General features: G+C 39.4%; 2 protein-coding genes across 2 annotated transcripts in view; one reads left to right on the forward strand and one right to left on the reverse strand.

Moving 5' to 3' along the window:
* Positions 1 to 11130, forward strand: part of THAP5 (THAP domain containing 5) — a 67917-nt gene extending 56787 nt beyond the window's left edge. The window contains exon 5 of the mRNA XM_060305406.1: positions 8423 to 11130. Coding sequence (XP_060161389.1) covers positions 8423 to 8510 — 88 coding nt within the window. The 3' untranslated portion in view covers positions 8511 to 11130. The remainder of the gene's footprint in view (positions 1 to 8422) is intronic.
* GPR141 (G protein-coupled receptor 141) overlaps positions 1 to 27183 on the reverse strand; it is a 61239-nt gene that overhangs the window by 18217 nt on the left and 15839 nt on the right. The gene's annotated exons all lie outside the window — the stretch shown is intronic.

A 27183-nucleotide genomic window follows, 5' to 3' on the forward strand; every position in this document is an offset into this window, starting at 1 on the left:
TACACACCATATAAGCCATTTGTAATCTGACCCCAACTTATATTTCAAAGCATACTTTTTGTCATGACTGCTCTTTCCTCACCCCACCCTCAGCTGATGCTCCAGACCTACAGGCCTTCTTGCTATTCCTGGAATGTTTTTTTTTTCATACCTACAAGTTGTTTCTTCTCTCTATAGACCCCAAATGTACAGTTTGACACAGGAGACTGAGGTCTAAATTATATCCTAAATGATTTTATTTCTGTTCTTAAAAACTCCCACTTGTTTTCCCATTGCCTCTCAGAGATGTATAAATGTCTTAGCATGACATACTAAATCTCTCCCGCCAGCCTTTATAATTCTATATCCAGCCTCTCCGCCACTGGAGCACCAGGATTCCCCCATCTTCCCTGAAGAATTTCTTCATTGTTCTGCTCTGACCTCAACCCACACAGGAGAACTCTTCAGCTTTGCCTGAGGCTTGGCAGGGGCTATTTCCTTGAGTCTCACCAGTTCCCTTCCCCATGCTTTGCTCACAACCCTGCTTGGGCCCCAGTGGTCATTACCCATGGCCTGAGGCCTACCTCCATATCATAAGTAAGACATAAAGTGGCTTCTGTGGCTGTTTTATAAGGAATCCATGATGGAACCAACATTAGAGGCCAGTCTACGAGTTGAGAATCCTAAAAAAAAAATTGTACAGTCCTACAAAATAGCATTAGGCAATCCATATCCTCATGAGTGCCTAGACTTCAGGTCCCAGGACCACCTCTCCTTTCTAGAAGTGCATCTATAATCTACTTTGGGATTTCTCACTTCGTTCAATAAAGAAATCATATTATTTTACGTATCTTTCATCTAGTAGGTAGTTAATATTCTGAGATTAATAAAACATATCCCTCCCTGCATTTAAATCTCCTTCTGTCTAGTAGGGGAGAAAGAGGTACATAAGTTATTTACAACAACACCTACACCTACAGGAAAATGCCACAAGAATTCAGAAAGGGGAGTAATTTATTTAATGCAGTGGAGAGTGAAGGCATCAAAATGTAGCAGCAATGGAGTAATGCTTGGGCACAGATTTGTAACAGGTGCTGGATCTTGAAGGATGCATTCAAGTTCTAGATGCAGACAGAAAGAGGTAGAGCACTCCAGGTAAAGACAAGAGTCTGAGAAAAGGCATGGATGCATGTTCAGGGAATTACCGATAGTCTGATGTGCCAGGAATATTAGGTAAATGAGTAGAAAAATAGGTGAATATCTGTAGATGAAGCTTGTCTACTGAAAATTATAAAGATGCAAATTGTAAAATATCAAATGACGTTTTAATATTTCAATTCCAAAAGCTTACTTTGGGAAACAGAATGGAGAAAGGATTGGAGGAAGGCAGGACAAAAAGATTAATACTGTTAGCAGGCTATTATGCTGATCATGTTTAAATATTATAAGGATTGGTGCAAGTTGACACCACATAGGAGAATTCACCCCCAACGAACAAAAATTGAAGACTCAGGTTGGAGAGGACATTGCGTGCTTCATGTACATCCGTTAGCAAGTGATGACATTTATATATTAAATCAACAATAAAAAGACAGGAATAATCACTGGACATTTAAAGAAAACAAATGCCACATTAAAAAAAATCAAACTCCGCAGGCAAATGAACTAACAGACTAGCTAGTTTGCTAAGAGGACAAAGGATAAAAAGTAAATTTAAATGTAATTAATACCATCAAAGAGAAGAGAATGATGTGAAAGAAATTCAGTTATAGTTGTTACTGAATAATAGATGTACCAAAAACCCAATTGGTGAGCTTGTAAGAATGTTCAGAAAGATTCTCACAGATGGAACAAAGAAATGGCCAAGAGAGAATATTGAAAATGAATGCTACAAGACACTTAGGGCAAATCTAGAAGTTCCAACATCATCTGGAGTGAGCAAAATGGCACGGAGTACTCATAATCGAAGACCATCTCCTACACACAAAAAAGATGACATCTTTATGTTAGTAGATCTCACCCAGTGCTGAGCTGAAACAATAGAAGAGATTCATGTTTAGAATCAGGATGGAATTTCAAATCACAAAGAACACACTCACATATCCACTTGGATGTCTAATAAACATCTCAAATTTAGTACATCCAAAACTGAACTCCTGTACCTTTCTCCCCCCACGTCCCAGACATACACATAAACTTGTTACTCTCAAAGTTTTTCTAGTCTCAGGTGATAGTAACTCCACTTTCTAGTTGCTTGAGTGAAAAACCTTAGAGTCATCCTTGATTCCTCTTTTTCTCCCCAAATTAAGCTCCACTCCGTAAGCAACTTCTATCCTCTTTTCTTCAAAATAATCAACATAGGATACCTGGACCAGATTTTTTTTCTATAAAGTACATTCCTGAGACAATTGACACAGAGTCTACAGATGATGTAACAGAATTGCATCAGTGTTTCTTTCCTGACTGTGATTATTGTATGTGGTTATTTAAGAGAATGTACTGTTCTTAGGAAATATATACTGCATGTCATAGAAATAAAAGCATCATGTCTTCAACTTATTCCCAAATGAATCAAAATATTATAATATGTATATATAAAAAGTGAAAGGTAAATGTGGTAAACGTTACAATTGGGGAATTGGGTTAAGGATATATTGGAGTCCTTTGTACCATTCATATAATGTTTTTGTAAGTATAAAATTTTTCTAAGTTAAAAGTTACAAAAAAATAAAATAAATCTAAGGTGTGTCTTCTCTTCACCACTTACATTGCTACAACTGTAATTCAAGCCACAACATGTTTCACTGGGATTATAACAAATTCATGAATTCTCCCTTTTTTTACTCTTGCCTGCCCTATAGTCTATTCCCAGTTCAGCAACCAGAGTGATCTTTCAAAATGTAAGTCAGAATGTAAGTCATTCCTCTCTTCACAACCCTCTAATGGCCTCTCATTTTACTCAGAATCTAGTCAAAATTTGGAAAATAGTCTATTAGGCCCTACAGAATTTAAGCCCTCTTCCCTCACACTCTCTTTCTTTGATCTTATCTCCTATAACTCTCCCTTCCACTGGTATATTCCAACTAAACATAATAACTCCTTGCTTTCCCTCAAACATCCCTGGCATGTTCCCACCTCAGGGCCTTTGCACATGAAGTTTCCTCTTCAGGATGTTCTTTCCCCACATATCTGCACAACTTGCACCTTCACCCCCTTCACATCTCTGACCAAAGGTACTTCACTGATTCCTTTCCTCCATATTTAAAATGTCAACACTTGACCACTTCCACCCAGCACACCTTTTCCTCTTTTTCTACTTTATTATTCTCCACAGCATTTATCACCAACATACCATGTTTTCATTGTTTGTCTTCTTGCTCCCTCCACTATGATTCAAACTCCTTGAGGACAAGAAATTCTGTTTTGTTCACTTTTATACCTCCAGCACTGGGGACACAGCTTCGCACATAATACCTTCTTAATAAATAACTGTTGAATGGATGAAACCAAACGTACTAAAAGTTCTCATGGGGTGGTGGAGGGGGGGAATCCAGATACTCTATAAAAGAACTTAAGAAAAATCAGCATCAGACTTCTGACATAGTGAATGCTGAAGAAAAAAATCTAAATGGTTCTGAAAGATGATTTTGAATTTAGAAGTCTGCTTTCAACCAAACCACCACTTGAGATGGAGACAAAAGGAAAGATATACATGAACGCTCAGAAAGTTTACCTCTCTCAGATCTTCCTTGAACTATTAATGTTTGTTCTAGTAACATGAAAAAGTTACATGGGATACCAAAATAAAGTAGTCGGGGAATGACATCAGCATCACACTGATGTGAGAAGCTCTCTTTGTTCTTCCCCTTCAATCTGCAACCAGTAAAACATCCACAACTCAACAAAGGTGCCCCTGCCCAACACACCAGGGTGCTGGGGAATTCCACATATCTGTACATCTAAAAGTGGATGCATTGGAACAAATAGAGGAGGTAGAACCAGAAAAACAGTAGAGGTGACACCTGCAATCCTAGGTCACCAGTCACAGCAGCAGAGCCCAGAGTCCCAGAGAACTCAGTAGCAGCAGAGGAGGAGGTACAAACAACTCTGGCCTCCCAGCCACCTCCCAGCCACAGCCATGGATAAATGGGCAGCAGTGTGGTGGGTGGCCTGTGACCCTATCCTGCCAACTGCAGAGGAACCCACAACTCCAGCCCCTCTGCCCTCTGTGTGCAGCAGCAGAGCCTGTGAACCTGACAGCACCAGACATGGCAGAGGTGCCTGCACCACCCCAGCTCCCCATCACCTTCCCCTCTCCCGTGGTGAGGGAGTGTGCAAATCAGGAGATCCTGAGCTTAGTGGAAGAGCCTACCATTCCGGTGCCCCAGGCAGTGATGCCAGTGACATGGGCAGCAGCAAGGTACCAGTGATGCTGGAGGCACAAGCAGGGATAATGAGGGCTGTGGGCCACATCTCTGACAGGCAGTGAAGGGCAGAAAGTGCCAATTCTCAAATACAACCAGAGGCAGCTCAAGTAAGAGAAATCAGAAACTCATGCTATAGTGCCAACTACTGGAAAGCAAAAGAAAGGCCTTTAATTTCTAACCTGTTGAATTCTTAGAGACAAGTGAAAAAACAAAACAAAAAACAACTTTACCTAAAGAAGAAAGGTGTGCAATACTTCAGATGCGCCAGCAAAGGAAGAAGTCATCAAGCACCACAGTAACATGGTACTACAAAAAGAAAATGACAGTTCTCCGGAAGCCAAACTTAAAGTCACAAAATATTGTGATCTAACTGATAGGAGAATTCCAAAAAGCTATCATGAGGAAACTCAACGTGCTACAAGGAAAATCAGAAAGGCAGTTTAGTGAGCTCAGGAATAAAACTAGTAAACAGAAGCAATACTTTACCAAGGAGATTGAAACGCTAAAAAAATAACCAAACAAATTCTGGGGCTAAAGACCTCAATAAATGAGATAAAGAATGCATTAGAAAGCATTCTAAACAGAGCAGACCATACAGAAGAGGGAATCAGTGAGCTCAAAGATAGAAATCTAGAAATGATACAGATAGAAGAGGAAAGAAAATCAAGATCCCCCAAAATGAAGAAACTCTATAAGAAGTATCCGACTCTTTTAGGAAGGGAAACATTAAGGTGATGGGTATCTCAGAAGAGGGAGAAGGGAACAGAGAGTTTATTTAAAGAAACAATAGCTGAGAACTTTCCAAACCTGGGGAAGGAACTGGATATACACAACTGTGAAGCTAAGAGAACATCTAATTACCTCAATGCAAAAAGACCTTCTCCAAGACACAATATATTAAAACTATCAAAAGTCAATGACAGGGCTTCCCTGGTGGCGCAGTGGTTGAGAGTCCGCCTGCTGATGCAGGGGACATGGGTTCGTGCCCCGGTCCGGGAAGATCCCACGTGCCGTGGAGCGGCGGGGCCCGTGAGCCATGGCCGCCGAGCCTGTGCGTCCGGAGCCTGTGCTCCGCAACGGGAGAGGCCACAACAGTGAGAGGCCCGCGTACCACAAAAAAAAAAAAAAAAAAAATCAATGACAAAGAATTTTAAAGGCAACCAGGAGAAAAAGGATTGTATCCTACAAAGAAACCCCTTTTAGGCAATCAGCAGATTTTTCAGCAGAAACTCTACAGGCTGGGAGGGAATGGGATGACATTCTCAAAATGCTGAAAGATAAAACTGTCATCCAAGAATACTCTATTCAGCGAAGTTGTCATTCAGGTACAAAGGAGAAATAAAGACTTTCCCAGACGAACAAAAGCTAAGGGAGTTTATCAGTAAAGACACAGTTTGTAAAAAACGTTGAAAGGAGCTTCTCTACCAGAAACAAAAGGTAAAAATACACAGAACTTTGAGTAAGGTGATAAATAGACAGACAGGATAAAAAAATTGCAACTCTATATCAGCATATGTTCTTGAACACTTTATTAAAGCATAAAGGTTAAAAGGAAGAGAAGCAGAAAATAATAACTATAGCTACTTCAATTTGGTAAAAAAAAAAGCAAAAACTCATAAAAAGGGATAATTTGAGACAACAAAAACACAAAAGGGGAAGAGGAAAAGGATGGATCTCATGTAGGTAAATGAAGATAAGATACTATCAGCAGAAATGGACTATTTTATCCATGAGACGTTTTATATAAACTTACGGCGACTATAAAACATAAGTCTAGAGCAGAGACACAAAACAGAAAAAAGAGGAAACCAAGAAAAACATTATAAAAAACACCAAACCAAAATGGCAGATGGAAGCACAAGGAAAAAGAAACAATGGAGATATAGAGCAACCAGAAAATGAAAGATAAAATGAAGAGACTGAAAAACATGCTACTGAACAATTATTGGGTCAAAGAGGAAATCAAAAGAGAAATCAAATAATATCTGAAGACAAGTGTAAGTGAAAATATGACATATCAAAATCTGTGGGATACAGCAAAAGTGGTACCAACAGGGAAGTTTGTATAGCAATACAGGCCTACCTCCAGAAACAAGAAAAATCTCAAATAAACAATGTAACCTAAACTTACACCTAAAGGAACCAGAAAAAGAAGAACAAACCAGGCCCAAAGGCAGTTAGAAGGAAGGAAATATTAAAGATCAGAGTGGAAATAAGTAAAATAGAGACTAGAAAGACAGTAGAAATGATCAATCAAACTAAGAGCTGGTTCTTTGAAAACATAGACAAAATTAACAAACCTTTAGCTAGACAAATCTTTAGCTACGAAAAAAAGAGAGAAGTCTCTGATAAATAAAATCAGAAATGAAAGAGGAGAAATAACAACAAATACCACAGAAATACGAAGAATTATAAGAGAAAATTATAAACTGCTGTATGCCAACAAATTGGACAACCTAGAAGAAATGGACAAATTCTTAGAATTATACAACCTTGCAAGACTGAATCATGAAGAAATAGAAAACCTGAATAAACTGATCACAAATAAAGTGATTGAAATAATAATCAAAAACCTCCCAAAAAACAAAATCCAGGACCAGATGCCTTCACAGGTAAATTCTACCAAACATTTAAAGAAGATTTAATACCTACCCTTCTCAAACCCTTCCAAAAAATTGAAGGGGAGGGAATGCTTCCTAACTTATTTTACGAGGTCAACATTACCCTGATACCAAAACCAGACAAAGCAACCCCATAAAAGAAAGTTACAAGCCCATATCTCTGGTGAACATAAATGCAAAAATCCTCAACAAAACATCAGCAAACTGAATACAGCAATACATGAAAAGGATCATATCCCATGATCAAGTGGGATTTATTCCAGGGATGTAAGAATGTTTCAGCATCTACAAATCCATCAGTGTGATACACCACATTAACAAAATAAAGGATAAAAACCATAGGATCATCTCACTAGTGGTAAAAACCTGAAAGCTATTCCTCTAAAATCAGGAACAAGACAAGGATACCCACTCTTGCACTCTTATTCAACATAGTATTGGAAGTCCTAGCCAGAGCAATTAGGCAAGGAGAACATATAAAACTCATCCAGATTGGAAAAGAAGAAGTAAAACTGTCACTATTTGCAGATGACATGATTTTACATATAGAAAACCCTAAAAACTCAACCAAAAAAACTATTAGAAATAATAAATGAACACAGTAAAGTTACAGGGTACAAAATCAACATACAAAAATCTGTTGCATTTCTATACACTAACAATGAACTAGCAGAAAGAGAAATTAAGAAAACAATCCCTTTTACAATTGCAACAAAAAGAATAAAATGCCTAGAGATAAATCTATCCAATAAGGTGAAACACCTGTACACGGAAAATTATGACATTGTTGAAAGAAATTTAATAAGACACAAATAAATGGAAAGATTTCTGTGTTCATGGATTGGAAGAATTACCATTGTTAAAATGTCTATATTCCCTAAAACAATCTATATATTTAGTGCAATCCTTATTAAAATCCCAAGGACATTTTTCACAGAAATAGAAACAAAAATTCAAAAATTTATATGGAACCACAAAAGACCCAGAAAGCCAGAGAAACCTTAAGATGAAAGAACAAAACTGGAGGTAACACACTCCCTGATTTCATGCCATATTATAAAGCTATATTGATCAGAACAGCTACTAGGGGAAAAAACAGATACATAGATCAATGGAACAGAATTGAGAGCCCAGAAATATACCCACACATACATGGACAATTAATTACGAATAGAATATACATATGGAGAAAGGACAGTTTCTTCAATACATGGTGCTGGGAAAACTGGGCAGCTACATGCAAAAGAATGGAACTAGACCACTATCTCACACCATACACAAAAATCAACTCAATATCGATATAAGACTTGAAGGTAAGACCTGAAATCATAAAACTCCTAGAAGAAAATATAGGCAGTACACTCTTTGACATTGGTCTTATCAATATCTTTCCAGATATATCTCCTCAGGCAAAGAAAACAAAAGCAAAAATAAACAAATGGGACTACATCAAACTGAAAAACTTCTGCACAGCAAAGGATGAAAAATGAAGACAACCCACCAAATGGGAGAAGATATTTATTGACAAAGGCAAAGAATTAATACAGAGGATCAATGGCTAAGTGGCTGCCTTAAGGTCGGGAGCAGAGTAATGAAGTATGACTCACAGTGGCTGCTGTGCCAGTAACTGGGAGCTTTGGGTGACCTGATCAGGCTCGTGATAAAAGGCCTGGTCCCTCGGACCTTATTCTTCATTCCTCTTTGCTTCCCATTCCATCCCTGGATCACTTCTCCTGCTGCACACTGAACAAAAGGGACTGTGGGTGACAGCTTCCTGATCATTCAATATCAGAAAACAAGTCCTACCCCAGTTATTTCTTCACAGTGCTTATCACTGTCATCTGACTTTCTCCTTGTCATCCTCCACACCCACATTTGGACCCTTCTGGAAAGAAAGGATCCATGAAAGCTGTATACTTTACCACTGTGTCTGCAGGGCCAGAGGAACACCTATGCCAGGGATCAGAAGACAAAAATCACAAAATCTTAGCATTAGGGTGAAACCTAGAGCTTCTTGTGTCCATTTAAACTGAGGAAGACACTGCGGCCCACACAGGGACCTTCCTTACCTAACACAGCAATCACTAGCTTAATCTCAGCAATCCTGTTCCCGTCCAGAACTGTTCCCATGACACAGCACCATTATAGGAGGGCATCAGAGGCCTAGAGAGGTAAAAGGCAGCTTCTACATGGCAGAGCCATGCTCTAAGCCCACCCTCATATATACCTCTTCAAGAACACCAGATAGGAGCCACAATGAATATCCAGCCCCAGCTAGAAGAGGCAAAAACATGAGAAAGGTTGTGGACAAATGGCTTCCTTGACTTTGAGATACCTTTAGAACAAATTACATTTTGTTATTTCTGTTGGAAACAAATAGGGGCATTCACTTTAATCATTCTGGGAAAATCAAACAGCGTTTTATCCAAAATATTTTGAGAAAAGACTCTGGAATGACAGCTCCATGTTAAGAACCACCTCAGGGTAGCTAAAAAAAAAAATCTGTCTGAAAATATCAGAAGCAGGGTGGAAAACACAAAACAGAAATATCGGCTCTAAAGAAATCCATGTGAGGGACTTCCCTGGTGGTGCAGTGGTTAAGAATCTGCCTGCCAATGCAGGGGACACAGGTTCATGCCCTGGTCCAGGAAGATCCCACATGCCACAGAGCAACTAGGCCCGTGCACCACAACTACTGAGCCTGTGCTCTAGAGCCCGTGAGCTACAACTACTGAGCCCACGTGCCACAACTACTGAAGCCTGTGTGTCTAGAGCCCGAGCTCCGCAACAAGAGAAGTAACCTCAATGAGAAGCCCATGCACCATAATGAAGAGTAGCCCCCCTCTCCACAACTAGAGAAAGTCCACGCGCAGCAATAAACACCCAACACAGCCATAAATAAATAAATGAATAATTAAAAAAAAAAGAAATCCATTTGAAAGAATTATATGCCTAAGTAACATTAAACAGTCACCGCTCTCCTGTTTTTTCCTTGTGTTTGTACTCTTTCATGGTCATTTTCCTTTGCTTATACTATTTCTGAAGTTTGAAAGGAATCTCCTGCTTCTTCAACTAAAATAGCAAAAAAAAAAAAAAAAAAAACCTTGCTTGGGCAATTTTAAGTACAGTTATAGATCTGCAGCCTCACGAATGAAAAAATTCAGTTTCAACAAACAATAGCATTCTGGATTTGAGCTATTATTTTTGCAATCACTTGAGGAGTTAAACCTTGTTCCCGACTTGATAATTTCTGGTGACCCATAAGGTAGTGAAAGCTGGGGTCAGATCCCCACGAGGGTGAAACTCAGAGCTTTTGTGTTTGTACAGAGTAAGAGCCACACTGCCCTGCAAGCCACTCAGCACACTATTTCACCACCTACTTTCTCCAAAATAAGGAGCAATCTGTGAGTTCTTTCCATTCCCAGGGGCAGCTTTTCTCAGATATCGAGGTCTGTTGGTAGTAAATGTGAATTCTGACGCTCGCATATGTCCCTCACCTCCTTACTGGAAATCTTGCTCCAAAGAAATACCTAGTTGCCCAAGGATTGTGTGTTCTCAGAAAATGTTAAACCTGTGGGAGTGTGTTCCTGGAAATCCCCTATGCCCAAGGCTGTAATGGTCTTCTTGCCACCTTCATCACATGACCTGGCCTCCTTAATCACAGGACCTGGCCTCCTTAATCCACCCCAGCCCCAAAGACAGAAACAACCTGTCAGGTAACCAGTAAGGGAGGAGGGCTTCCGAGAGACAAAACTCGGTAGTCGGCCATGCTAGTAACTTCCTCGCCTCTAAGCTTGCATATAGCCCAATGAAGAATTGAAACTTAACAAAGTCAGGATAGAATATCACTAAAGAGGCTGCTTTTCACATTTTCATTTCACATGATTCACGCTGAGTATGTTTCATCAAGAGTATCACAAGTAGGCTTTCTTCTTTTCAGCACCACTCTGACCATTTTTGGTGCTTAACTATCTACTTGTTCATCTTCTCCATTTTTTTTCCTTCATAATAACTACAATGGTTTTGTTTCCTTTACTTTTCTCGGTGTTTCTATGTTTTATTTTATTACAGAAAGAGGCAACAAAACTAAAGAAAAATTAGATGAACAGAATTTTTCCACTCTCTTGAATATTTTAGTATATTTTCTGCTAGTATCTTTCTATTCATCTATGTTAGTGAGATAGATATAATTACATTGTACCTCAATTTTCAACCCATATTTTTCACTAGTGATATATTGAAGGACTTAGCCTTGAAGCTTCTGTACTTATTTTTTTTTTTTTTTTTGAACGGGGGAAGTTGGAGTGGGGAGCTCAGAAAGGGGCTACAGGCAGTGTCTGTGGGGAAGGTCAGGGGCCCCTGCTCACCCTTCCTTGGTGACAGTGACTCTCAGAGGGTGGCCGGTTCTCCACTTCTTTTTTTTTTAAAGAAGATGTTGGGGGTAGGAGTTTATTAATTAATTTATTTATTTTTGGCTGTGTTTGGTCTTCGTTTCTGTGCGAGGGCTTTCTCTAGTTGTGGTGAGTGGGGGTCACTCTTCATCGCGGTGCACGGGCCTATCACTCTCGTGGCCTCTCTTGTTACGGAGCACAGGCTCCAGACGCACAGGCTCAGTAGGTGTGGCTCACGGGCCTAGTTGCTCCGCGACATGTGGGATCCTCCCAGACCAGGGCTCGAACCCATGTCCCCTGCATTAGCAGGCAGATTCTCAACCACTGCTCCACCAGGGAAGCCCCAAGCTTCTGTACTTTTAAATAACATCCCATCAAGTGGTCATCTTCAAATGCTATTTAACCAAATATTCAGCAATGGGACATTTCCAACTTACTGTTGTTATAAATAACTGTATGATAAACATTTTTGTGAATTAAGTGTTTTACATATTTTGGATTATTTCCAGAAGCTGGCATCCAAGAAAAGAGTGGTTGTATGACATGAAAATATTTATGGATCTAGATTTACAGTGCCAAATTGTTTTACATTGACGGATACAAAATATTCATTTAAAGTAAAAAGTTTCTTTCTGCTTTCTAATTTAAGCTGTTACTCTCAAGCAGGTTTTTAAAAATACTTTATCTAAATGACTCCAATCAGCCAGCAATCGTTATTAGTTGTTCTTATGGGCAGAATACTGAAATGAGCAAAACGAGGAACTATGGGTAAAATGCTGTCCTCAAGTAACTCATTGCCCCTTGAAACCATACCCTCAGCCCTCAGCAAGCTAAGCCAACAACGAAAGAAATGTATTCCAGAAGTTCTACAGGTATTCTCCTGTTCAAATCCTGTCTTTGCTTCACATCTAAATAGAGCTCTGGAAAAATCACTGACCTCTGTCTTGGAGCTCAATTTAATCTGCCAACAAGTCAAGATGCCACTGCCAACAGAACATCTAGGGAGGACTGGGAATGGGAAATTACTTTAGAGAATGTTGAGTCTCTTTATTAAGGGAAAGATGACTTTTCATTTGAGAACTCACCAACATCTATGGTTGGAAGGCACCATACCTCCAAGGCGAATGTGAAATATCTTAGAGCAGTAAGGCTTTCCACAAGTCAAAGCTACTGAGAAATTAGCAAGGCAAATCTGCTGAGGCTCCCCCTTCTCTCATCTTCAGTTCCAGGTGCCTCTGGGTCTGTGCTTTCTCATCAACAATGGACATGTTGATTCTAGCACAATTTGTTGATAACAGAGCTGCCATGTTCTCAGTTCTTCCTCATTTTGGAAATGTCACATACGTTACTTATAATCCTCCCAAGAAGTCTAGGATCTGGGTATTTTTATCCTTAATGAGGAAACTGAGGCTCTGAAAAGCTCAGAAACTTTCCCAGGTTCACTCAGCTAACTAGTGGCAGCACTGAATCCCAAATGCTGAGTGCCAGTTCACAGAGTTGCAGCAGTACAGAAGTCTTCCTCCTGTGAAAAAAAGTGGACATTCCATCCTGCTGCAGCCCTGCTTTCCTCTGAGGTGGGGATTCTCCTAGATAGTTGGTCCTTGTTTCTCCACTGCACTTGTTTACACATCTATGACCAATTACCAGGGTATTTAAAGGCAGTTAATTTGAATACTAGCAGAAGACTTGGAGAAGTAATTAAATAGGCCCACTTGATATTCTCTAAAGCCAATAAATGTTTGAGAAGTGGTTCATCAGGTTGCACGATAATAGAAAAACAAAACCACATTAAAGTTTAATTACCAAAATTTGATTTGTCCTGAAGATAGAGTCCTGAGCCCCTTTCTTAATTCCTTTTCACTTCTTGAACTGTAAGTCCATAATTCCCCCTTTTTGTGATTGGAAATCACACTCAGAGATGGTTAAAGTGAGCCTGACTAGCTGCTCAACCCCAGATGAATCTAGCCCAGGGAGAGCCATGTCTAGCTATCGATGGACACGAGGGGCTGCTCTATGTAAGTGCCTGCTGCCCGGTGCCCAGGGATCCCTGATGAGCATCTGGGACACAGTCTTCTCCTAAGAATGTCAGGCTGGAGTCATACCACACCTCTCCTCTGACTGCTTTTTGCCTAGTTCCTGGTTTTGCTTTCCAGCCCCCTCTTGGTCTTGAGTTTCTCTGAACCCAAAAAACATCTTCACATTCTGCTGCTTCTGTCTTTCACTCCATGCCCTCGCATTAATTTAGATGTGTCCCTCCCAGGACCAGCCAGCCCCTCAAATATTGACTCCAGCCTGGCTCTAAAGTTCTTTAGGGACTCCTTCCTCTGTTATTCATTTTGGCCCCTATTTCCAAGGGCTGCTCCTGCTTCCCTTCATCGTTGCATTATTTCTAATGGAATCTCTGGAAGAATTCAAGCTTTGCCTTATGCTCTTATTCCCTCACCTCTTTCCTTCAAAGTTTATCCCCTATCCCATCCCACAGGGGCTAAAGTAAGTTCTTGCAGAAATCCCAGCATAGGAGGAGGTGCCACTTATCTCCTCAGTTTCCCATCTAATTCTCAGCTCTCCCCACTCCTTTGTTTTTGATTTGCTACCCAGCTGCCTCTGAACTGCATATTCTAACCACAGTCAAGGTGAATTCTAAGATAAGATAATTTAGTCCCTTCTTACAAAAATGACTCATGACTCTCAGATACGTGTGGCAAAGGGTACGTTTCAATATTTTCTAAGAGAGGAAACTAAGTTGCTAGGAGCATTTTGGTCCTCTGTACAGGAAAAGAGGACCATTTTGTCCATTATTAAACACAGGGTGAGATCCATGTCAGAAGTTAAAATGGGTAGAAGAAGCAACGAACCATTAATGCCCGATGAAAGAAGAGGTGCCAGATATTCAAACATGGATTGGAAAACTTCTTGGCAGATTGTTGTACAGAAAACTCATCACTGAATCTGATGGTAAGATAAGATGACCAATCCTGAGATTCCATAATTTAACAAAGACAGGGCTTTTGCAGTCCTATCTTAACTCCATCTCTTAGCTCACCCAGACTTCCGCTTTAGGCTCAGACAACAGAACTGCCTTGTGATGGTCTGATTACCAGACAGCCAAAGGCATTTCTTTCTTGGCTCTGATTCACCCTCAGCTTCTTAAAGCTACCAAATACCAGTATCAGTAGCTTCTCTGGATTCTGGCCACAGAATTATTCTTAAGATAGAATACTCAAAAAGGACTTGGACTTTCAAGTTCCAAGAATGGCCAACAGTGAAAAGCATTCACTGGAGATCAAAAACCTGTGTCATTGACTTGTCCTCAGTATTTTTCCCCTGGATGATGTTTTTTCATCTCAGGTGACATGCTAGTATTGTGGCTAATATTTCTATATTCATTTATTTAAGCTACAGCTATGTACAATGAAAGTAGAAATGCCTTGCCTTTCCCATGTTTTCTGAGTAAGATGGTGTAGTGGGGTTGAATGGTGGCCAGCACCCAGAAAGATATGTTCAATTATTAATCCCAGAAACCTATAAATGTGACCTTATTTGGAAAAAGAATCCTCGTGGATGTAATTAAATTAGGGATCTCAAGATGAGATCATCCTGGATTATCCATGTGGACCCTAAATCCAATGACAAGTGTCCTTTAAAGAGACACACAGGGACTTCCCTGGTGGCGCAGTGATTAAGAATCTGCCTGCCAATGCAGGGGACACAGGTTTGAGCCCTGGTCGGGGAAGATCCCACATGCCGTGGAGCAACTAAGTCCGCGCACCACAACTACTGAGCCTGTGCTCTAGAGCCTACAAGCCACAACTACTGAGCCTGTGTACCACAGCTTCTGAAGCCCGCGTTTCCTAGAGCCCATGCTCCGCAACAAAGAGAAGCCACCGCAATGAGAAGCCCGTGCACCACAACGAAGAGTAGCCGCTGCTTGCCGCAACTAGAGAAAGCCCGCGCACAGCAATGAAGACCCAAAGCAGCCAAAAGTAAATTAATTAATTAATTATTTTTTTAAAAAAGACACACAGAAGAGAGATACACAGAGAGAAGAGAAGGTTGTGTGAAGACAGGCAGAGATTGGACTTTATGCAGCCACAGGCTAAGGAATGCCTGGAGCCTCTAAAAAGCTGGAAGAGGCAAGGAATGATTTTCCCATAGACCCTTCAAGGGGAGTGCGGCCCTATGAGTCTTTGATTTTAGACTTCTGGCTTCCAACCTGTGTTAGAATAAATTTCTATTGTTTTAAGCCACTAAGATTGTGATGATTTGCTATGTTACCCCCAGGAAACTAATACAGGTGCATATTAGTTTGGTGTTTACATTAATACCAGCAGAAGAAAGTCTGAATTGTGGCAGAACCTCTGAGTCTGTAATGTCAGAACCCCCCAGATTTGTGTGAACATTTTCAAGTACAAATTGGCTGTGTTCCATACCACTGGCTTCGCAGATTGCAGAAGGAAGTTAAGAACATCTGATGAAACTCCTCATTTACAAATAGTAAAACAGACTCTTCATGCCTCTATATTGCACCCCCTCAAAACACACACACACACACACACACACCACGTATCAGGGAAGTCTAAAATAAAAGAGTATGAATCTGAGCTCTGCTTGAGTTATGTATCTTCAAATTCCATGCTGTGGGTGGACATCCAAAACTTTAAAAAATTCCCTAAGGTCCTATGAGTCAGAGATATCTTCATATTCTCTACCAGCCTTGAGACCTCAGAAGAGCCAAGATTTACGTGGATGAGGTGCCAGTTGGCAAATGTCCTGTTTCCTTTGCCTACTGGTGGCTCTTTCAAGAAGTTCCCTGAATGGGTGTCACTCTTATTGCCTCAAATCAGACTCACCAGCGGAAAAGCCTTTCTAACCCACATTTTCCCTAAAGTTTCTATTTTATCCAGAATTATCATTCACTTTCTTCATATCATTTAATACAATGTCTGTTAATGTATCTGTTAATTTGTATATTGATTGACCATTTTCCTCACTAGGCAAGAATCTCCATAAAGACAGTGACCATGACTATTTAGTCCATCACTATTATGATGCAAGGTCCGTAGTAAACACTAAATATTTTGTTGATTATTTGTTGAATTTAAGACTTCTAATCTCCCTTACTAGGTATAAACTTTTTAATGGTGGAAACTTTCAATATAATTGATGTATTTTATCCCTGAGAGAAAAAAGGAATACATTGCAAAACTATGAGACCAGGGGATCCATTTCCTGGTGTATTTATTGTCTTTGAATAATTATATTTAAGATGCATATGTTTTCCCAAGAGATATGTAAAGATTATATAGTAATGAATGAGGGACACAAAGTAAAAGGAGACACAGGCCTGCCCTCAAGCAGCTTATAATCTAGTGTAGGGGGCAGATGCATGTAGTAGAAATACATGCAGGTGGAATGAGATATTGCTTTGAGGGCACAGTGGTGGGGGGAGAACAAGCTGCACTGGGAGAAGGGAGAATCCAGGAGGGCCTCACAGGAGAGGCTGCTGTTGAAATGAAACTGAAGGATGGAAAGGATTTTGCAGGCAGAAAGAGAGTAGATGAAAGGAGGAGGAGACTGGAAATGTCAAGGGATGGAACAGCATGAACCACAAAGAAGAGACAACAAACTTTGAAGGGTTTGTTAAGGAGCAGCATGGTCCTCTCCATTATGGGCTGAATGTGTCAACCAGCAAACACACAACCTCCATAGATCTTGATGATCTAGTCCTGGTTGTTCAGAGATGTCCTCAATGCATTTAACTTTTGGAGAGAAGGGTGGTGACAGTAAGAGATATGTCTGTATTTCTCTTTTCTTGTTTTGTTTTAGACCATATGCTTTAGACTAGAGGAAAGAAGTGTAGCTTTTCCCTTTCGTAGATTTGGAAGCAGCTTCTCATTCTTCTCACAAAGCCTCAGTCCACATTTTCTGCAGCCACATTCCCTGCTGACAGTTATTATGTGTTATAAAAATGATGTAAATTTTAATCTTAGCCAGAGACACACACAATTAGGAAGACCTGTCTGTAATCAGAAATAGCCATGGTTTACACATGGCCTTGCTCCACTGTGATAATATCCATCATGGAAAATTGAGGGTCTTTGGCTAGGGAACCTTCCACATATCTTCCTGGGCACCTTATATAGAGCTGGGTCCTAATAAATGCTCACAGCACCCTTGGCCCTGTGGGAGACACTTTATGCAGTCTGTAAGGGAAAATAATGCTCAGATACAAAGAGTTTGAGTTGAAAACCTAGCTGAAAGTTCAGCAACATTATGTCCTCTTTTATAACAAATGAGATACAAGTAGATAAAGTTGAAACTTCATTCAGAAATAGAAATTCTTAAGGGAATCATGTAAACTGAAAGAAAAACATGCTTTGCAGTACACGGATTCCTGAGCAACAGAACTAACTCACCTGAGAATACAGAAGTTACCACTTTCAGCCAACAAGAAATGATACTTTTGATCACACGCTAATTTATTTTTTTACCATTCTTATTGAAAAAACGGATCCAAGTAAAACAGTGAAATAGGATAATTTTTGTTCTTTAGGGTGCTACATTTTATACTAAAGGCCTGGATATTACTTCCTCCAGTCTCTGTCCATCCTATTCCCTAACAAATCTTATTTTTTTCCTGGGTCCTAATTTCTCTCAGCAACATATTATACATGGCCCAAAAAAAGTAGTCCTTTATGCTCTAAGTCATCTTTCATTTCCTTTAAGAATTTTCCATTATTCCTCTCCAAGGAATCTTTCCCACCCTAATACTTAGTTGTACCAGTTTTGTTTCACATCATTTCAAGGTGTCATTATAGTCATTAATTTAGCTTCTCCCTCTCTATAATGAAATATAGACACCCATGGCAGGAACTGTGTCTAATTCTTTTCAGTTTCCCCCATAGTTCTTAGCAAGACTGTTGTCTACATGGTTAATTGAAAGAATGAATGATTTGTAGACAGATGTGTTTGCCTGCCTCCTCAGGCTCCGTTTCTGCCTTCCTCAAAGCCCATCATTTCCATTTCAGGATCTATGTCATTCTCAAGAAGTTGACTCCATGCCTCAGCTTCAAAGATGGGATTCTATACTTGGGTTAAGGTAAACTGAGTAGTACATTTCATCCCCCATCTTATACATAATTGCAATTATTGGTTCAAGATGGACATACGACCTCAGATGGTCCAGTCAGAAAGAATTTCAGGACTCTTTCTGGGAATGCTGGGCAAAGGCAAATCCTCTTGTTTTGTTGTTTTTGGCTGTGCCACGTGGCTTGCAGGATCTTAGTTCCCCGACCAGGGATTGAACCTGTGCCCCTGCAGTGGAATCTCCGAGTCCTAACCACTGGACTATCAGGGAATTCCCCAAATTCTCTTGTTTTTACTAAGTAGAGTATATTTAGACTTAGAAGTGTTGCAGTCATTTCACTACCATAACAGAAATCAGCATACATTAGGCTCATGATGCTCGTTAGTGATAGCTTGTCAGTAGACATTTAGGTATCTGGTATATGAAATACGTTCTAATAGAAAAAAAACAACAAAAAAATAGGAGACAAAATCCCCTATCAAGTTTTGAACCACTAAAATCTGATAATTAAAGAAGTTAAAGTTTTATCCAGTTTGCATTCATAAAATGCTATTACAGTATTTCCTCATCTGTAATATGGAACCAATAATGAGGTAAATTATGTAAAGCACTCAGCATGGGCCTGGACACTGAGCAGCCACTCCATAAATCTCAATAGTTTCCCTTTCTTTTCTTCCCCATCTAGAGGTCTTTGTCAAAAAACAACAACAAAAAAAACAGTAAAACCCTGAAATATATCAATAACCTGAAATTCTTATAGTAGCATGTTCTGAAGAATTCCAAAAAAAGATAAATAATACTCAGGAACAAAACTTCATCTTCCAACTTTCATGAGGATACAACTAACCCACACCAGGACTCATATTTTTGAGACTCCTAGTGCTTGAGACACTGATTAATGGGAAGCCATTGCAAAGAACTTACATCCTGTTTCTACACAACATAGTAACAAACCATGGTGTAATAGTACTTGCTACACAAATGGCAGGTTAAAACACAAAGAAAAATAAACTCTCGATTTCTCAAATTAGACCTTTACAGTAAAAAGTATTCATTGGAAAATAAGGATAATGTAAAGGTATAAACTTCAGTTTGATTTATTCAAGGTTATTTGGATAAATTCGAGTTTGCTTCTTTTTTGATTGTCCTTTACCTTGAATTGCCTAAGAAGTTGGGTAACCAGCAGTTAGTTACCAAGAGTTCTAAGTTATTAAAAAAATCCTATTACAAACATAATGCTCTAGAATCTAGTAGACTGTAAGCCTGCATAGTAATTATCTTCTACCAACTTACCTTTTATTTTGTTGTAATGTGAGGAAAACCCACTCTATTACTATTCCTGAAATATTTTAGAGCCTTATAGGAAAATACAGTCCTTTGGAGTCAAGTTAACCTATTAGTTCCATTAGCAAAACTGTAGACTATCACTTTCTTGATTACCATGATTAAATGTAGTAATTTAAAGGATATATATAGGAGAAAAATAGCCTGAGCCTGGGTCCTAGCTCTGCCACTTATTGGCTGTGTACATCTCTTCACTTTAAAATATTACCACCTCAGCTTTATAGAAGATAATAATACATGCCCTGCCAAACCCATAGACTCTCAAGAGATTAAAAAAGGATCCCACCAACATTTGCCACCAAAATATCTGGCATAAAACCTATCCTTCACTGTATCTCAGAGGGAAATCTAGAAACCCAGGTCCAGGAGGGAAGAAGAGAATGAAACAAAAGACATGCAGAAAATAATAGAAAAGCCATTGACTTTGCAGACAAAAATGACCATATTTGAATTTTGATACTATTATCAATTTGAACTTAAGCAATTCAGGGAACTGAACTGGGTTCAGTTCCCTTATTTATAAATGGAGATTACACTAACAACACTGCAGAATTGTTAAATGAGAGAACAAAGAGATGCAAAAGGTCCAGTTTAGAGGCTTGCATTAAGAACTTCTTAATAAATGGTTGCTGCAATTACACAGAATAGTCAAGTAGAGAAATAAGGTTTCAATCATGTAAATATGTAACTAATGGGTATTTTGTGCAGTGAACTGGAGGTTCTTTAGCAACAAGGCAGCATATATTGAAGACGACATATATTTAAAGTGATGGAACAATTGCAGATATAGAGTCTGGGAACTTTCATTAAATAATAAGGCTCAACGCAGACAAGTGTAACCCTGGAACCATGTGGAACCCAGAAAAGCACTTAGAATCTAGGCAGCAAAAAGGAAGAGAAATCTAAACAAGACCTAAGAGATATGCCTGGGAGACATTGGCTAAGGTTTCTGTTTTGTTTTGTTTTTAACAGTTTATCCATAAGAAAGCATTATAAATTAGCATCAGAATCTAATGATATTTTATCTGAATTTTCTTATTTGTAAATTGTTTGACTTGATTGGTATCACACTGTGTATATTTGTAGCAGGGCATTGTTTGCCCAATTCTTCACCCTTCCCTTTATGCACACCCTCCAACCTGTGACTTTGAAGTCCCTAATTTATTTCCAGCTCCCTTGACTGTGTTTGGCCAAGTGACTTGCTGTAGCCAAAAGATTAAGGTAGAAATGACAGTATGAGAGTTTCACACTTAGACCTTAAGAGGCGGTATTTCTGCCCGTTCCCCATGCCTCTGCCATTACCCTGAAAACAGAATCCTGGGCTAGCCCCTGGTCCCATAAGGAGGATGAAAGACACACGGAGTGGAGCTAAATCATCCAGGAGAGTCCAGCCTCAGTCAGCAGACACAGGATGTTGGAGCAAGACCAGCTGAGATTTGCAGAGCTGACCATCTGGGGCTAGACCAATTGGCTGACGCTCGTTTTGCTATTGAGTCTTGGGATGACATATCACATAGCATTTTGCTGGCAGTAACTAACTGAATACAATGTCCTTAACAGGTGTTTTGTTTTTTAAAATAATGTCCCCATCTAACTCATGCATTGCCACCAGAAATGTAATCACTCTTTGCCATCTTTCAGGCATCAGGTTTATGGGTTTTTTTAAAAAAATGGCCTTTGATTCGTAACCTGATATGTTATCCAGAGACACGGAGAAAGGTTGTGTGAAAAAAAATTTTAACAGTAACTGGCTATTTGACGATATTAAAAAAATATTTTGGGCAAGATAATAGTATTAGAGTTATTTTTTAAACAGAATCCTTGTCTTTTATAGATACATATCAAAATATTTATGGATAAGATGATATTACATCTGGGGTTTTCTGGGGTTTTCTTCAAAATGATCCAGTTTCAGGGTAGGTGTAATAAATCAAACCAGAGCAGCTGGGAGTTGCATCATTGTAGCTGGCCGTAGCTGGGTAATGAGTACATGGGGTTCACTACTCCCTACTGTGCTGTATATCTCAAATTTTCCATAATAACAGTTCTAATTAGTAACCTGAAAAAAAAAAGAGTAAGGGCAGAAAACATTTTCTTTAAAAAAGACAAATAATGGTGAAAGATAGATATACTTCCATTTTCTGTTATGAGGAGTAAATATGATAAAATTCAATACCTCGAAAGGAGATATTGCCAGTGGGGCTCCCTCCAGATCACCAAGTACTCTCAGCTTCTCTACTAGGAACCCATCCTCATTTTACCCTCTGCAGAGAGGGCTTTGTGAACAGAGAATCCACGCTGTGGGACAAATGCAGAGGGGAAACTTAGTGCAGGTGTGCTGGGCACACACAGACATCCTATGACTGTTCACTCAATAAAAAACTCTTGGTGGAGGGAAGAGAGGCCAGCTCACACACAACAGACACACTGTAGTCCCTGCTACTGTGCTCCCAGCTTTTACACTCAACTCCCAAGCCTCCCTCTCCCTTAAGTACTTACCACACCCACTGGGGGTTACTTGTGGTTGTCTGAACTTCACCCTTGGCAGGAAACATCTAGTTCAAGACATCCCTTTACAGATACTTCTTTTATCTGTGCCTTAAATGAGTTGTGTTGGCAAGGTATTTAAAAACCATTGCCATCAGTGAAAATCAAAACAACACTAAGATCTTTTTCATCTAGTGAAGTAAAATATTGTGACAATCTTCAGTGCTGGCAAAGATAAGGTAACACTGCTCATTAGAGTTGAAATTGAGACCACATTTCTAGAAATCAATTTGGCAGTGTATGGCAAGTTCATGAAAAGCAATCATGCTCTTTGAGTCAGTAATCCCTCTTCTACTAATTACTAAGAGCAATATTAGCAATGTGTACAAAATGTACACACTAGACGCAAAGAGATTTGTTAACGGTAAGTTAATTCTGCTACACCCATATGACCTACTATGCCACTAAAATAATGCTTATAAAGAAATATTAAATAAAATAGAAAATTCCTGTGATAAAGAAGACAAGACTGTTTATACACTGTATTTATTGAAAGTGACTTTATCAAATATTTGAGTAGTTGCTTTGGGCAGGTGGATCATGAATAATTTTGATTTCTTTCTGAAGACTTTTTCAGTGTTTTCCAAATTTTCTTCAATAATAAGAATAAATTTTCATTATTATAAAAATATTTTAAAACAATTAAAACTATTAGTTCTTCTAATATTTCCTCCATCATGCAAAATTGCCCTATATTTCTTTTTTTTTCCTTTCTCATTTCAGTGTTCTTTTTTAAAGTAAAAAAAAAACTTTTGTTGAGGTATAGTTGATTTACAAAGTTGTGTTAATTTTTGCTGTACAGCAAAGTGATTCAGATATATATATATGTATATATATATGTATATATATGTACATATATATGTATATGTACACATTCTTTTTCATGTTCTTTTCTATTATGGTTTACCACAGGATATTGTGTATAGTTCCCTGTCCTATACAGTAGGAACTTATTGTTTGCCCTGTATTTCTTAACTGCCTGATAATAATGACTTTGATGACAGACACAAACAACAGCCTTAGATATACTCAGAATAGGGGCTATGGCTTGTGCATCTATATATAGTTTTCCTTGGCTCAGTTAAAAATATAACTTAATAACACCTTCATCTCAAGGTCATTTTGAAGATAAAAGAGACACAATGTATGAAAAGTTTTTATAAGCCTTTAAGTTCACAGTTTCCTTTGTATGTAAAATGTTGAGAAGACATGGGTAATATACCGTACCTGAACATGCATTGTAAACTATGTAAAATTGCCGTTATTATTGCTTATTTGAATGAGTACTTTAAGCAAGGCATTTGGACCTTGATATTTTGTTGCTGCTCAAACCCTCTTACCTAATACAGCCAAGGGTTATACATAATAAACCCTGGCTATCTGGGGTCAGTCCCTGCACATGACTCCCTCTTCCCCCTCATCAGTTTCCTGAAGTCATCTGCCCTTTCCCGCGAGGGACACGTGCCTTTCCTGCAAGCACAGCGCTCCTCTGAGACATGACATTATTACTTCCAGGTCTTACAAGGGCAGTTTTAGCTTTCACTACTCCCTGCAAATGACACCTTCTTTTGTCACCACCCTGTTAGAGCTCCCATTAAACTGTGGAAGAAGAAATGTGCCTCTTAGCACAAAAATAAATTCAGGAAGAATAACAACTCCCTGCGTAATTGGACAGACTGCTTTTGGCTGGCTTTTTTGCCAAGTAATTATTTAGGAGACAATTTGAAAAAAATGCTGACGGAATGAAAGACCAGATTCAGAGCTCAGTTCATTGACTAATTAGTTCTTTACCCAGGTTTAGCCATTTTTCCTCATCATGCTTCAGTAGGGCCACTTATAAAATTATAACCTTAAATCCGCTGGGCTGCTGTGATGGTCTAAATGAGCTAACTTCTAGATTCAAAGCATCTTAGAGGTCACATATTATCTGAGAGGTCATCCACATTCCAAGGTTCTTTTCAATTTAGGAAATTTCTTTCATACCCAGGCAGACACTTTCAGCTTCACAGAATTCACATTTTTATTTTTCGAGACAGTCTGTGGTATTGTTAGACAAAAATAATAGCCGGAAGGTGCTTTATTGTACGTACAGAAGGCTACCCTCCTCTAACAACCCCCCCACAGTTAGAGTTCTGTTCTTGGGGTCTTTACAATGTAACTGTTTTTCCTTTTTAAATGATATTCCTTCATCAACTGAATATTCCTACCTTCTCTCTTTTCTCTCAGTACCCTGCCATCTTTTCTTATTCAGGCAAGTAACTAAGGTTTTCAGCATAGTGTAGGATTATAAGCTTTGGCACTGGAGTCTTGCCTTTATTATTTACTAGCTGGGCCATCTTGGGCAAGTTAATTACTATCCCCATATTTCATTTTCCTTGTCTGTCAGCTGTATGACTATAATGGTACATATTTCATAAAGTTGTTGTACTAAATGTTTTACTTGCATGCAGATAGTCTACATAAAACACATCACATAGAACTTGGTACAGAGGTTGCACTTCATAAATGTTCATCATTGATGATGGTGATAAAGATGGTGTAGTTTCCAGCACCTTCCTTATATGACTAGATTATTTGAACATTCTAGTTTGCCAGTGTCCTTCTTAAATTATAATGGCAGGGGGACTTCCCTTGTGGCACAGTAGTTAAGAATCTGCCTGCCAATTCAGGGGACATGGGTTCGATCCCTGGTCCAGGAATATCCCACGTGCCGTGGAGCAACTAAGCCTGTGCACCACAACTACTGAGCCCGCATGCTGCAACTACTGAAGCCCGTGCACCACAACTACTGAGCCCACATGCTGCAACTACTGAAGCCCGTGGGCCTAGAGCCCCTGCTCCACAGCAAGAGAAGCCACCACAACGAGAAGCCCGTGCACCACAACGAAGAGTAGCCCCCACTTGCTGCAACTAGAGAAAGCCCTCATGCAGCAACGAAGACCCAATGCAGCAAATAAATAAATAAATATTATAATGACAGAACTGGAGGCATAAACATGTTATAATCAGGAAAACTCAGAACACAGTGGAGTGCTCACCACTTGATCTGGGTGTTAGCTATTTGAAATTGAGTAAGTTAGCTATTTGAAATTGAGCAAGTTATTCAGTCTCTTGAAAGTCTACAGATTCCTCATGTATAAAATGGGAATAATAAGATTATTCACTTTGTAAGGCTGTTGTGAACATCTTAGTAACGGTGCTCTACTAAGGTACTAAATATGTACAAGTCATGGTTCTAAGCACTACATTTAGGACCATCTTGACAAACAGTAAACATTCAGTATTATTATGACAGGAGAAGGTCTAGGAGGTTTAGGGTACAGCTGTCTGAATCTAGGGTGATATTTTTTCCCTAGGCTCAGGGTCTGAGGTTACCTCACCCCTGAGAAACCCCACACAGATCTGACCACATCTCTGCCCAGCTCCACTACCAGACACTTTAACAGGAAGGAGGTAAGGGGAAGAAGAGAAGAAGGTTGGGGAAACACAGTAGAGAAAGAGGAAGAGGCCATAGCAGTGACAGAGAACTAAGGAACACACCAGGTGGGTGGTCACTCTCAGAAGGAGGAAAGAGGAGAAGAGCTACCAACAAGAGAAGGGCTTTCTCTTATTTTCCTTCATCCATGCCCTTCTCTTTGCAAGAGTCTACAGTCCATAAGATTTCTGTAAAAAAAAGAAAAAGAAAGAAAGAAAAGAGCCTTACAATATTCAAACTGTCACTTGCTTATAAAGAGGCAATGGCATGAAGAGCAAAGAACATGAGCTTTGGTATCAGATGCATTTTCCTTTTTTTGTAGTTGCATTTTCATGGCACCCATCAATAAACCTCTCCATTTGAATACCAGATTCAGCTGTCTCTGCAAAGTATAGCTTTTGATTCATATGACTAAGATTCTTCTTGTAGATTCTTTTTGCAATTCATTTGTGAATTCTTATCACTGCTGGAAAAGTTAAAGGCCCTGTAGGATGATAAAAGATATTTCCACTTCCTCTTGGTACTTACAGAAATCTGGAGTATTGAGAAAAGTTCTGTCCACTGGGAGAGTTTAACCTCAAGCCTCTTTCTTGGATCTTTTACAAGCATGTTGATGTTCCGAATTACTGATAGGCCTGAGTCCCTCTGTGCTCTGAATTTTGGAAGTTTACCCATCCCAAACCAGTGATTCTCAATCTTTTGACAGATTTGCACCTTTTCCCCCCTTCTCTGCAACCCCTAGAATCCCTGCCCAGAGGGTTTAGTGTTAGATGCCACCAATAATAAATATCCCCGTCACAATCTGAAGGTGAAACTGAAGAGAAGCCGTGACTCTTCCTGTGTCAACAGCATCCAGGCCCGAGGGCTTAGGAGACAGCAGACAACCCCTTCTAGTGGAGGGTCTCAGTCTTCCTCTGAATCACCCTCCTTGGAGCATACATGGCTGTCGTCTTCAGTGGTGGTTTTCTGAGATCCCTGTACCTCCTTATTTACAAAAAAATGTAGCAGATGCCCCGAATCTTTATTCTAATAGCCCTTCCAATAGAATCTCTATTCCTATAGCCCTCCAAGTGACATGGAGGTTAAATTTGTTCTAGAATAGACGATGGAGAGAGCGAAGTAAAGGCAATTTTCTGAGAGATAATTGCTGATTATAATTGCAGCCTCTGATCCTCTACATTAAATTCCTCCCTGTTTGGAACACCTAGAGTGTTGTGTTTTTCTTTTTCTTTTTTTTTTTTTTTTCCATGATGCTCGCTGCACAGTAGAATTGCCTGGGAAGCTTTTGAAAAGGACTGATGCATGGCTCCCA

Source organism: Globicephala melas, chromosome 9 (genome assembly GCF_963455315.2).
Source record: "Globicephala melas chromosome 9, mGloMel1.2, whole genome shotgun sequence".
Lineage (NCBI taxonomy): Eukaryota > Metazoa > Chordata > Mammalia > Artiodactyla > Delphinidae > Globicephala > Globicephala melas.